Source organism: Plasmodium gaboni, chromosome 1 (genome assembly GCF_001602025.1).
Source record: "Plasmodium gaboni strain SY75 chromosome 1, whole genome shotgun sequence".
NCBI lineage: Eukaryota > Apicomplexa > Aconoidasida > Haemosporida > Plasmodiidae > Plasmodium > Plasmodium gaboni.
Window position 1 is genome coordinate 191185 of NC_031481.1, and position 14752 is coordinate 205936.

The window sequence follows — 14752 nt, forward strand, 5'->3', positions numbered from 1 at the left end:
TCTTTTATTTGTAGGGATATCAAAATGTTACCAAATGAGCATTTCCCATCAGATCATGTAATGCTGACATCAGAGTTTTTTATTGTTTGAAAAAATATAAAACGAAAATAAAAAAATATTAACAATTATGAAAAAAAATATATATATATGTAAACGTTTTTATATATTTTTTATATATTTTTTATATATTTTTTATTTTATATATTTTTTATTTTATTTTTTTTATTTTTTTTGTTATCTATTTGCATATCTTATATAAAATTTATCTTTCTCCTTTTTAACACAAGATAAACCCTCTTGCACATAATCTTTACTACATTTACATATTTCCAATATATGATATGTATTACCCCCAACAGTTATCATATCATCAAAATAATATCTTATAGCATTGTATTCTAAGTTAGTTATAAAACTTGTTTTATTGCGCTCTTCCTCCTGTTCCTTATTCAGAAGCAATCTATCAAATATACCACTTTCATTGTATTCTAAATTATTGTAAAAATGGGTTATCTCTTTTTTTTTATTATACAATTTCTCCAGTTTACATGTTGAATTGTTACCACACAATGAACATACCTTTGGGGGTACACACCTATAGGTCAATTCATAAAAAATATAATTTTTAAGTTTATTATTATTATCATCTTTATATAAATCTTCCATATGCATATTGCATATAACTCTCTGCGAACAATAGAAAGAAATATATTCAGAGTTAAGGTTGTCAACTTCTTTGTTGTAATTAATACCCACTAAATTTTCAACCTATCAGAAATGTGAAATATGTAAAAATTAAACATACAAAAATATATGCATATATATATATATATTTATATATATATATATTTTTTTTTTTTTTTTTTTTTTTTGTTAAAAATTACCTGAACAGTCAGGTAATTTTCACATTTTAAAAAAGCTAGCTGTTCATAATTAAAAACATATTTGAATTCATTACTTTGTTGTTTTTGATTATAATAATTTAAATCCTCACATATATAATAAAATGTAATTTTATGTCTGTTGTTATTATTTTTATTTCTTTTTAGATCATTGTCTATGCTTTTTAAGTGTACAATTTTATTATGATCAACAAGGCTTTTATTTTTACCTAGCTGTATTTTGAAAAGGCAGGAAAATCCATTTTTGCAAATATTTTGAAATATATTTGAAATATTTTCTTGTTTATATGATGTAGAAAGTAATACTGCTAAAATTTTTAAATTGAATTGATTAGGTTGATTATGGTTTTTTTTTTGGCACATTAATTTTATATTGTGTATTGTAAAATGTTCATTGGGTTTCTCTAAAATTATGAAATGTTCATAAGAAAAATAATTTGTGGAATGTGTTATGTTTCTGATATTTTCTACAATTGGTAATTTACTAAATGTTTTCATATTATATATGTTTTCTTCATTAGTGCTGTTGTTCGTTTGATACATATATAAATGATTTTGTATACGGTTTGAATAATGTAGGCATATAATAATATCTGAGGAATATAAAAGGATGAAAAGGAGAAAACATTTTACAAACTGTATCATTTAATGAAGTATATATATACATATATATATATGTGTGTCTATCTATATATTATGTATTTATTTGTCACATATAATAGACAGGTAGTCACAACATAATTGCGTATAGGATATTGAAATATAAAAAATAATACAATGAAAATATTAAAAAAAAAAAAAAATTAACATATTAAAATATTTAATTTTGTGACCTTATTATTATAAATACATCATTTAAAATTTAAATCATTTTATATAATTTAAAAATTGTTTTTTTTTATAATTTATGATTTTTTTTTTTTTTTTTTTTTTTTTTTTGGGTATGGAACGACAATATTCTAATGAAACATGCAAAATAATTTCATATTATAGGAGACATAAATAAATAAATAATAATCAAGGTTATAATTAATATGTATGTTGGTTATGTTTCTCGATAGAGTTAATAAAACTATTATAAATATTTTTGAGTAATGTTAAAAATATATATTTTGTTTTCATATAACAAATAATGTGATTGAATATATAAATCAATGTAAAGAAATATGTACACATATATGTGTGAGTATATAAAATACCAACTGATATTTTGAAAAGTATATATATATATATATATATATATATATATATATATTTATATATATTTATATATTTATATTTATTTATTTATTTATTTATTCTTCTTTTTTGTCTGAACAAAAGATATTTATTTAATTACAACGGATTTAATTATAAGGACATATAATTACATACATATATATATATATGTATATAATCAATGCCCATGTAAATTTTTAATTCATTAATTTAATATAAATGCATTCAAAAAAAAGCAAGAGAGATAAAAAAAAAAAAAAAAAAATTATAAGATAAAAAAATTACACAATATATACATTGTTGTTGTAAATAGCTAAGACATATTTTAAGGATACAATTTAAACTTATTACAAATTAAAACAAGTTGGAATTATTGATCAATCCATATTTTATATAAGAGCACTTATATATATGTATATATATTATTTATTTTATTGTTTTGTAATTTGAACATTTCAAAAAAAAAAAAAAAAAAAAAAAAAAAAATTAAAGTTAATATGATATAATATACAAATTATTTTATTATATCATTATTATAAGCTTGAATTATTTTTCTTATTTCCCTTTTTTTCTTGGGAAAAAGAACTGAAAAGGTGTCTTAAATTTTTTCCTTTTTTTTTTTTTTTTTTTCTTCTCTCTATATATGTATATAAAGGTGAATTTCTTTGTTAAGTCTTACGAATAACATTTGTACAAAAAAATAAAATAAAAAAAAAAAAAATAAATAATAAAATAAATTTATTTTACAGATATAATACTTGTATGGATATATTTTTATATATTTATGTAAGTTATTAAGTTTAAGATATATATATATATATATATATATATTGTATATATATTAAAATTCCTGATTTAATAATATATTATAAAAAGGATTTTATTTTTCTGAATAAGAAAAAAATATACCCTAAATATATTCATATCAGTAAAATATTAAAAGTGTATATATCATATATATTATATATGTATATTATCATATTTGATGTGTATATGAAATATTTCTTTTTTTTTTTTTGGGTTGAATTTATAATAATATAATATATATATAAATATAATATATATACATTTATGTTTTAATAAATAAAAAAGTAAATAATAAAAAAATTGATATTATTTTGATATTAGCACTTACAATTTTTTATTATGTTATTTTTAATTTTTTGTATTATATGAATAAATAATTATAAATACGTATATATTATATAAATTGTATATTATATATTATTGAAAGCCTGTAACATGAATTAAAAAAAAAAAAAAAAGGAACTAAAGAAAAGAATAAAATTATAATATAATTTATCATACATATAAAATATATATATATATATATATATATATATATATATATATAATATATATATGTGTGTGTTTATTTATTTGTTTATTTTTTTGGCAATATTTATAAAAATTTGATTTAAATAAAAAAATGTATAGAAGATATGTTTGGAATAGCATATTTCGAGATATAAATTATCGTTTGAAGAAAATATATCATTCTTTTTATTATGCTCAGAGTCATATAAAATATGTTATGTTAATATTATTTCCAGCTATTATATGGACAACCAGATATCGAGCAGATACACAGTTAGGATATTTTTTTTATATTAATGATGAGAAATTATATCCAACTTATAGACATAATATAATTAAGAAAAAAATGAAATGGAAGAATGGATCCAAATTTTATTTAAATGATAATGTAACAGTAAAAGATGCAAAAAGTATAATATATGAAGGAGAAAAAAATGTACCTGATAAAATAAAATTAGGATGTAAAGGAAGAATAATGGATGACAATGATAATTTGGCTATGGCTGTACGTGCCTTTTGTAAGAGAGACCCCAAAATTTTTATATGGCAAGATGAACACTCACAATATTTATGAAAAAATTTTAAATGAGAAATATAAAAAAGGGATTTCAAGACCAATGGATTAATATATATAAACAAACACATATAGATATATAAATAAATGTGTATCTGTTTTTTCTTTTTTTCTTATACTTATTTATTTTGGTAGTTTTTCAACATATTCAAACAATGTAGACACCTATACATTATTTATTTATTTATTTATTTATTTGTAATTTTTTTTATTTATATGTAATTTTTTTATTTATTTGTTATTTTTTTATTTATTTGTTATTTTTTTATTTATTTGTTATTTTTTTATTTATTTGATATTTTATTTATTTATTTGATATTTTATTTATTAATTTTTTATTTTTATTCAAAATATTTTTTTATTTGCTTAAAATTTCAAATGAAAAAAAAAAAAAAAAAAAAATGAAAGGTTTTAAAATACAAGTAAAAAAATATATAACATGAAAAAAAAAATAAAAAATAAATAATATAAGAAATTAAAAATATTACGAAACGTATTGTATATAGTCTACCTGTTATATATATATATATTAATTTAAAAAAAAAAAAAAATTCAGGAATAAATATAAATTTAAAGATATAAAATATATATATATATATATATATATATATTATTATAATATATACAAATAAATAAATATATATGTACATATATATATATATATACATATATACATTGTTAAGAAATTATATATTTAATTAAAATTTTAAAAAATCAAAAAATAATACATATAATAATATAATTATCATATATATATATGAATTTTCTTTTTTTTTTTTTTTTTTTTTTTTTGAAATTTTTTCTTAATAATAATTTTGAATTTAAAAACGGAAACGGCAAAATCATTTATTTTAATTTGTTCTTTTTTTTTTTTTTTTTTTTTTTTTTTTTTAAATTTAATTAATTAATGTAGGGGGCCAAAACTGGAAAGAAGTACGGGCAAGAACATGGAAGAGAAGGTTATAGAAAAGAATAGAACCTACACAAAAAAGAAATATATAATATATAATATATATATATATATATATATATATATATATACATATATAGGGGTAACATATTTACATTTCTATCTATTTATATTTATATTTTTTTTTTTTTTTTTTTTTTATTATGTCTTACCAAGCTTAATGTTTGGAAAAAGATAACAGTAAAATCTTTATTTGAAAAAAATAAAGTACTAATAACAAACCAGGTTGACAAACCACTATGTAATACTGGTCCTATCATAAGGTGCAAGCTTTCTTTCATTCTGAAAAAATAAAAAAATAAATATATATAAATATATACATATATATATATATTTATATACTTATATATAATAAACACTTTTGTCGTATCAAAAAAGATATAAAACTTTATGCATAAAAAATTAAAAAAAAAATTCGTATCTTACTTTTCATCTCTTGTTCTTCCCATGCTGTGTGAAAAGGCTTGAACAATGTGTGAGGTATGGTCGATGGAGAAACCTAAAAGATAAAAAATAAAAAATAAAAAAATAAAAATATATATATATATATATAATTAAAGTAATATAGAAACATTATGGTCACATATATATTATATATATATATAATTAAAGTAATATAAAAAGGTTATGGTCACATATATTATATATATATATATTTTTTTTTTTTCCCACTTACCAACTGACAAGACCAATATAACCATGGATATAATATTCATTGTAATTCCACATAAGCACATAAATCCGAATATACATAAATCAATAAGGAAAATAATCAAAGCGATAATTACACATGAATAGAAACCCTTAATAATATAAGCTGTTACAACAAGAATTGTGAGTATAGTAATTCCTAGATTAATTAGTGTTACTTCTATAATGGATTCATCAGTTTCATTGAATATAGAACTTAGATGGAAACAAACCATTTGAACATTATGATTTTCTAATTTTGTAATTTGTTTAGATGCCTTTAACCATTTAGAAGATATTTCTGAATCATCTACATTTTTTTGGAAATAATGAAAACGCCATGCAACTAATTTTCCGTTTAAGAATACAAAATCATTTTTGAATAGATTTCCTACAAAATCTTTTTTTAGCCAGTTAGCAAAAATTTCATAAAATTCTTGTGGGTTTTCTTTTCTTAAGCTTGATTTATTTTTATTTAAAAAAAAAGTAAAACCATTTGCAACAGATGTAACAAATTCTTGTGATTCTAAAGTATTATGCATATTTATTAATTCTTCTTGTAAATTTGTATTCTCCCAATGTACATTTTTATTTATTTTTGGACCATTCATTATTTGACGATCTGTTAAATCTGAATAAAGAAATGATGATGCAAATTCTTTTGTATTATTTTTTAGACCTCTATATTTATTTATAAAATTCTTATCAAAATAATATACTTCAATAAAATCTCCAAAATCTGGAAAATATTTAATTTTTGCTGATGTAAATCGACGAACATATGAATCCACTGGAAATGCTTTATCATATTTTATTCCTTTTTTCATTAATGTGCATCCATATATAGATAATGCTATAAGACATGTAAACATTATATATACAATTGTCTTACCAAATTTTGATGATAAGAATGGTACATAATAATTTTTTACTAATGATCTAAAATATTTTCCTATATTTCCTTTAGGTTCTTCATATATATATTTATAAAATAATGCATTATCATGTGAACTTAATAAATAAATATTTTTATCATGTCCATTTATAAAATGTTGTGTATCTTTTGTAGCTAATTCTGTCGAATTATTATTAAACTTATTTGTATTATTACTATTATTAATTTCATTTGATGGTGATATCATATTCTTATTATTTATTATATTAAATGAATCATCATGTATCATATCATTCTTTTTTATATCATTCACCAAATTTTTTGATGAACATTCTATTTCTTTCTTATTATCATTTAAATATATTTCATCATATACCATACTAGTTTTATTTAATATTTCATTAGATGATGGATTTGGAAGGGAACTACTATGTAAATCATTATAAGAAGAATCATAACCACTACTTTTTATTATATCTCCTCTATCTAATAATATATTATTATCATTAGGTTTTATTGTAATATCGTTAAATACATCATTAAGAACATTAATCTTTTTATCTTTCTCTTCACCACTTGATGGGGTATTAATAATATTATTATCATTGTTATCATTCATATCATTCATATCATTCTTACCATTCTTACCATTCATATCATTATCACATTTTAAATTGCTACTTTTAATATTATTATAATTATTACCATTATTATCTTGTGCTTTCTTTTTTTTTTCTGTTTTATTCTTTTTCTTATTATCATCTTTATTTTGTAAAGAACCATCATGTGTTCTAACATTTCTTTGTTTTAGATCTTCTATGGATACAATTTTTGAGGAATCAACCAATCCAAGTTCTTCATTCATATTATTATTATTATTATTATTGTGGGGGGGGTTTCCATTTGATGTATATACTACTGCTAGATTTTTCTTTTTCTTATTTATAGATTCTTCAAATAAATATAAATTATGTATCCATTCATATATAGAAACATTTTCATAATCATCTTCATTATTTTTTAGCTCCAAAGATAAATCATTTTTTTTGTCATCAGCATTAAGATTATTATTTTCCTTGTCTGTTTTTTTGTTGTTTTCCTTCTTCGAATTCTTCATAAAAATAGATCTGAACAAATGCAAGGTACCCGTGAAAATATTTCTTTTCTTCTTTTCTAATTTGGCTTCTATACATAGAAAACTCAACAAAAATGTTAACACCATAAGATATCCAAAAAATAAGGAGCTAGCTGTAAATAAGGAAAAGGCACATATAGAATAGAATGGTGATATAGCACTTATTAAAAAGGCTATAATATTAGTTAATGTAGTAACAGTAATTGCTAAGGCACTATCTTTTAGACACATCTGTATTCTTTTCTTATTATCTTTAACCATAAATAATAAAGAATATGAATTTAATATAACAAACACATCATCAACACCAACACCTATAACTAAAAATGGAACAGTTTCTGCTGGTGGAACAGATTTGACACCTAGAAAATATAAGAAACCTGAACCTGATAAGAAACCTAAGAAACCACAAAAGATACCCATAACAGCACATAAGGGTTTACTTCTATAAAGTACAGATGTGACATTATTAAATAATGCATACATAAATATTAATAAAACACCTATTAATAAAAGTAATCTAGTTAAATTATCAATTTTAGATATACGATCAACTTCATCTTCTAAACTTCTATCAGTAAATACATGAAAACGTATAAAAGGATCATTATTATCATTAGTTTCTTCATCTTGTATTATATCATCTAAATTATAAAATCTAACATAATCAATTAATTTCTTTTCATAAGCTAATGCATATGGTTCATATGTATGAGAATTTAATAATGGTATTACAGTCATAATAGCATTTGCTGATTTTATAATAAATTTTGAACCAGATTTTTCATACACCATATTACCTAATATACCTTTAAACATCATTTCTTTATATGTTCTTCTATTTACATAAAAATCTAAATTATCTACTTTTATAGGATAATCAATATAACCATTTCCTTTCTCATAATATAAAAATAATGAACTGAAATTACAATCACCATATTTCTTTTCACATATATCTTCTAATGTATATGTTATTTGTTTTTTTAATCCATCACTAGCTTCTCTTAAATCTATATTCAAATTTTTATCAGCAAAAACATTATGTAATTTACATCTATCTGATTTTATTAACATAGGTGGTATATATTGATATGGATAGAATACATCATCTTTATAATCAGAATAATTAACATTTGGACTATTCTCATCTAAAACAATATTTTCTTTTTTTTTCTTTAACATTTCATATATTTTTCTATATAATTTTTCTCGAAGTGATTTTTTCTTTTCTTCATCTTCTTCTTCATTATCTCCATCATCATTATCTTCATCATCATCATCATCATCATTATTATCAACCTCATTATTACTATCATCTTCACTATTATTATTATTATTATTATTATTGTTGTTGTTTTCATCATTTTTGTTGTCTCCTTCTATAATATCATCATCGTTATTATTTTCTTGTCCTTGCACTGACAAAATACTTTTGCCATTATCATCTAAATCAGAATAATCAAAAAGACTACCATTGATCTTTCCACTTTTTAAATTCTCTTCACTTCTTTGAATTAATGTCTTATATAATTCTTTTGCCACAGGACTTTGTTCTGGTGGTAACTCAGATGCAGATTTACATTCATTAATTTCAGACAAATCTACTTCTATATCTTTCGTACCTTCCTCAAATTTTTGTAATTCTCTCAAAATTTTTGGTTTCAATAAATTTACATTAGATTCAACTAATATAAAACATCTTCTACTTTTATAAAAAAAGTCATTAATTGTTTCATTCGTTTCGTATGCATACGAATTCGATATGGAATATAATTTATAAATATCTTTCTCATGTTCTTTAAAATAAAAACCACACGTTAAAAGTAAACAACATATTAAACTACATATGATAAACGTACATGGTCTATCATATACATAACCTCCATAATCATACAATAGATTAGCAAACTTATCTAAAGATTTTTGTTTTAATTCTTTTAATTTATGAATAAAGTTTTTTACGAACATTTTTTTTTTTTTTTTTAATACAGAGTATAATTTTGGGCTTTTTCTATGCTATAAAAAAAAATTTCACAACATAAATGTATTCTCACACATATATAAAAAAAAATATATATATGTATATATTTAAATATTTAAATATTTAAATATTTATTTGTTTATTTATTTATATATCTTATATGTATAAATATTACTGCGCTACGCTTTGATGGCTATGTGTGTGTATATAAACTCATAATTGCATCATATATATATTTATAAAATATTTATAAATTAACAAATACAAAGAGAAAAAATATATATATATTATATATATTATATATATATATTAACACACACTTATATAACACAATATATGTAGAATATATATTATATATATATTATTTATATTTTAATAAATAATATAATCATATATGTATATATATAGACATTATATAATTATCTATATTAAATATTTCAAAAAAAAAAATTATAAAATATTATAAAAAATTAAATATTACTAATATGTTCATAATGTATTCATTATCTTTATAATAAAAACATATAGAGATAAATATATCCTATGAAACTATTTAAAAATTAAAGCATCTTTTTTTAAATTTACTTAATATATATATTATAAAAAAAAATAATAATAAAATAAACTAAAAATTATATTAAACACAAATATAAAACATATATATATGTATATATATGTATATATATTTATATTTATTTATTTATTATATTTTATTTTTTTTTCTTTTTATATATTAAATCATCCACATATATATCAAGTACATAACACAAAATATTATATATATATATATATAAGGATGACTTTTTTAAAAAAAGAAGAAAAAAAAAAAGTTTAATACAATAAATTATAAATAAATATATATAATATATATAATATATTTATATATATAAGAAAAGGTTAAAAAATTATATAAATATATATCATATATATATATAAGGATGACTTTTTTAAAAAAAGAAGAAAAAAAAAAGTTTAATACAATAAATTATAAATAAATATATATAATATATTTATATATATAAGAAAAAGTTAAAAAATTATATAAATATATAAATATATATCATATATATATATATATTTTAATAATTAATAAAAACAAAAATCTATACAACACTTAAATCTAAAAATCATTCTATACATATATATATATATATATAAAATATATTAAAATATAATTATAAAAGAATATATATTTTTTGTAAATAAATAAATAAATATATAATATTATATAAATATACTCTGTTCGAGATCTTATAAAATTAAAAAAAAAATATATATATATTTAAATATTTATTATATCTTTTTTTTGGTACATATATATTTATATATGTAATAATACATGCTGAAAAAAAAAAAAAAAATTAACTTTTTTTATTTTTTTTTTTTTTCTTCAAAAAAATTATAATACTACATATATATATTATATATATCATAAATCATTTATATATATACTTATATTGTTCTATCAATTTTTTGTATTTATTTTATTAATATACAACATATATATATATAATATATATATTATAAATAAAATATCTCTTTTTTTTCTTTTTTTTTTTGAGGATTTTTTATATATATATACCTTTTTATATTAATAATAATGTATATATATATATATATAAAAGAAACAGAAAAAATATTTTATGTTTTATCTTTTTTGTTTTATATAATTGTTGTTTTTTGGTTATATAAAAATATATTTGATGTACAAATAATATTTCAACATATGTTTCTTTTATATAAATATTATATATATATATATATATATATATTTATATCATATTATATATATTATAATTTTTTTTTTTTTTTTTTTTCTGTTTCATAAAATATTTATAACAACATATAAAAAAAATTAACATTCAAAAAAATTATATATATTATATTATATATATATATATATATTTTACAGCTACACTTTTATATATTATTTATTTTTTATAATAAAAAATATAATATAAAAACTATTTTATAATATACTATTATATTATTTATATTATATTATTATTATTTTAATTACTATATATTATATACTTCCCCTTTTTTCTTTTTTTTTTCTTTAAATTGTATGAGGTAGTGAAATTAAAAATATATATAAATAAATAAATATATATATATATATATATAAATCTATATATCTATTATTATATATATTTTTATATTGTTTAATATTAAACTTGTAAAACATTAAGAGAAAAAAAAGAAAAGAACACAACTCATAAAAAAGTATTAAAATAATATATATATATATATATATATAATATATTATATATGTAGAAATATAAGTTTATATAAAAAAATATATATATATTATTATATAGATATGAAAAAAAAAAAAAAAACATAGGAGAAACCATTGATATATATATATAGATATATATATATATATTATATATATAATATATATTATATATATATATATACAATATGTATAAGATCTATGTAACCATAATATTTATTATATATATATAAATAATATAATCTATATTTTTTATTTATTATATTATTAATATATATATATATATATATAATTATATATGTATTTAAAATAATTCAAATACTCCTACCCCTCTTTCTTTCATTTTTTTAATAATAGAAAAAGAAAAAGAAAATATATTATTAATATTAATAATATATATGTCATATTATATATTATTTACCACATATATATATATATATATATATATTATTATACAAATTTTCAGTTATTACATTTCTTTACTTATTATATATATTAATATATTGGTATCTATAAAAAGATGTTTTTATATTATAATAAAAAATATAAATATAATAATAATTAACTTATATTGTTCTAGAAAAAAATAGATGCATGCAATGAATAATAATATATATATATATATTTATTTATTTGTACTTTTAAAAAATAGATCCCTTTTTTTTTTTTTTTTTTAACACAATAAAAGGATGGGTTCTATAGAAACTTATAACATACATATAAAAAAAAAATTTCTTTTAAATTTTACATGATATTCGAAATGACAATTGATCATAATATTTTAAAAATAAAATATAGGATATAATTATAAGGGATAATAAGAGAAAAATAAAAAAATAAAATAAAAATAAAAATAAAATAAAATATAATTATAAATATTTATATATATATATAATAATATCCTTTTTATAATATAAAAGTATAAAGATCCACAAGAAATATATAAACATATAAAGTGTATATTAATAATATTATTTATATCTAAACACTGAACATATTCTATAAAAAAAAAAAAAAAAAAAAAAAAAAATATACATATATGTGTTTCTATATAATATTCTTTATATTTTATTAATTGTTAAAATTTCAAAACTTTTAAAAATATTTATATAACATTATTTATAAAAAATGATCAAAAAGTTTTTATAAATATTAAATAAAAAAAAATTCAGGAGACATAAAAAAAAAAAAAATACAAATTTAAAAATGTGTATAAGGAATTATATATAAATCGTTATATAATAATATTCACATATGAGATAATATAAAAATAAAAAAAATAATTTATATAGGCACATATATTTTTTTTAATTTTATCTTTCAACATTAGTTCAGATGTGTGCCTTATTCAGTGATCTTCATTTTTTTTTTTTTTTTTTTTTATTATGTAAAACAATTCTATATATATAATCCAACATTATAAAATTTTTTAAAGTATATGAAAAAAAAAAAAAAAAAAAAAAATATATATATATTATATATATGTGGTTCATATTATATGGATATGACATAATATATATATAATATATCATATCTTTAATTTTTTTTTTTATTTTTTTTTATTGTGATCAATATATATAAAAGTGAAATGTCCATAAGATATTTGAGTGAAAAATATTTGGTATATATAAATATTATATACATAAATATTTTTACATATATATTTATATATATATATATATATATATATTTTTTTTTTTTTTTTAATCCTTTTTAATATACAATCATTTCAAATAAAAAATCATACCTTCTCCTGCCTTGTAATATTTATAAAAAATAAAAAAAAAAAAAAAAAAAAAGGAACACATGTAATGATTAATGATTGGTTTTTTTTTTTTTTTTTTTTTTTTTTTTCTCTTTTCTTGAAACATGCAGTGTTTTATTCTTAAAAAAATAAATGTATATAAAATATGTCTTGTTAAAAAAAAAAAATATATGTAGGCATGTAAAAATATTTAAGATTGCAAATTTTGTTTTTGTTATGGGGTACTTAAAATTATATATGGCTAAAAATATATGTTAGTCACGTATACAATAATATAAATATATAAATATATAAATATATATATATATATATATATATATATATATATATATATATATAATATTTTATTATTTTTGAATATTTATTTTTATATTTATATTTACATATTAATAATGCCGTTTCACAACATCATAAGGTCTTATAAAGTTACATATAAATAAATTTTTTATACCAAAAAAAAAAAAAATAAAATAAAATAAAAACATATACATATACATACATATATATATATATATATTATATCCATTTCTTTGCATAAATATTTATATTCCTTATATGATGTTACAAATATATTTGTATAATAAAATAAAATTTTTCTACATGCAAAGGTTAATTCATTTCTTCTTTGTTATCTAAGTTTAAGTTGCCTGTTCTCTATTCTAGCATTTATACAATGACCTTATAAATTTTTTGTCTCAAAGTTAATTTTTTTGTTGTTGTTTTATTTAAATTATAAGGATGTATGTAGATATATAACTGAATAGATTGGTAATATATAATGTAGTCTTATAAATAAATATATTATATATATATATATATATATATTTATTTATTTATATATTTATTCATCTATGTGTGTGCTTACAAGATAAGATTTATATGTTGTATAAAACGAAGAAACAATTTAGGAGGAGCCTCCAAAAAAAAAATGAGAAAACATATAAATTTGTTGAATATATTATGACATATATGGATATATATATATATATATATATATATATGATTATACTATTGTAATGCTTACATATACATATATTCATGTATATATATATATTTTTTTTTT

General features: G+C 17.3%; 4 protein-coding genes across 4 annotated transcripts in view; 2 read left to right on the forward strand and 2 right to left on the reverse strand.

Annotated features, from left to right (window-relative positions):
- The window catches only part of PGSY75_0107200 (putative carbon catabolite repressor protein 4), a gene marked incomplete at both ends in the record, with an annotated part of 2088 nt that extends 1998 nt beyond the window's left edge, over positions 1–90 (forward strand). The window contains one exon of the mRNA XM_018783627.1: positions 15–90. Coding sequence (XP_018643911.1) covers positions 15–90 — 76 coding nt within the window. The remainder of the gene's footprint in view (positions 1–14) is intronic.
- A 144-nt stretch (positions 91–234) lies between these two features.
- On the reverse strand, positions 235–1547 carry PGSY75_0107300 (putative protein, unknown function; the record flags this gene model as incomplete). The annotated part of the gene is made up of 2 exons (XM_018783628.1): positions 235–768; positions 885–1547. The coding sequence occupies 2 exons, from the start codon at positions 1545–1547 to the stop codon at positions 235–237; spliced, it is 1197 nt and encodes a 398-aa protein (XP_018643912.1).
- A 2002-nt stretch (positions 1548–3549) lies between these two features.
- PGSY75_0107400 (hypothetical protein) lies at positions 3550–4011 on the forward strand (the record flags this gene model as incomplete). The annotated part of the gene is made up of 1 exon (XM_018783629.1): positions 3550–4011. One exon carries the CDS (start codon positions 3550–3552, stop codon positions 4009–4011), a length of 462 nt encoding a protein of 153 aa, XP_018643913.1.
- Positions 4012–4915: 904 nt separating this feature from the next.
- PGSY75_0107500 (lipid/sterol:H+ symporter) lies at positions 4916–9672 on the reverse strand (the record flags this gene model as incomplete). The annotated part of the gene is made up of 4 exons (XM_018783630.1): positions 4916–4990; positions 5134–5263; positions 5408–5480; positions 5658–9672. The coding sequence occupies 4 exons, from the start codon at positions 9670–9672 to the stop codon at positions 4916–4918; spliced, it is 4293 nt and encodes a 1430-aa protein (XP_018643914.1).
- Between the last annotated feature and the right edge of the window lie 5080 nt (positions 9673–14752).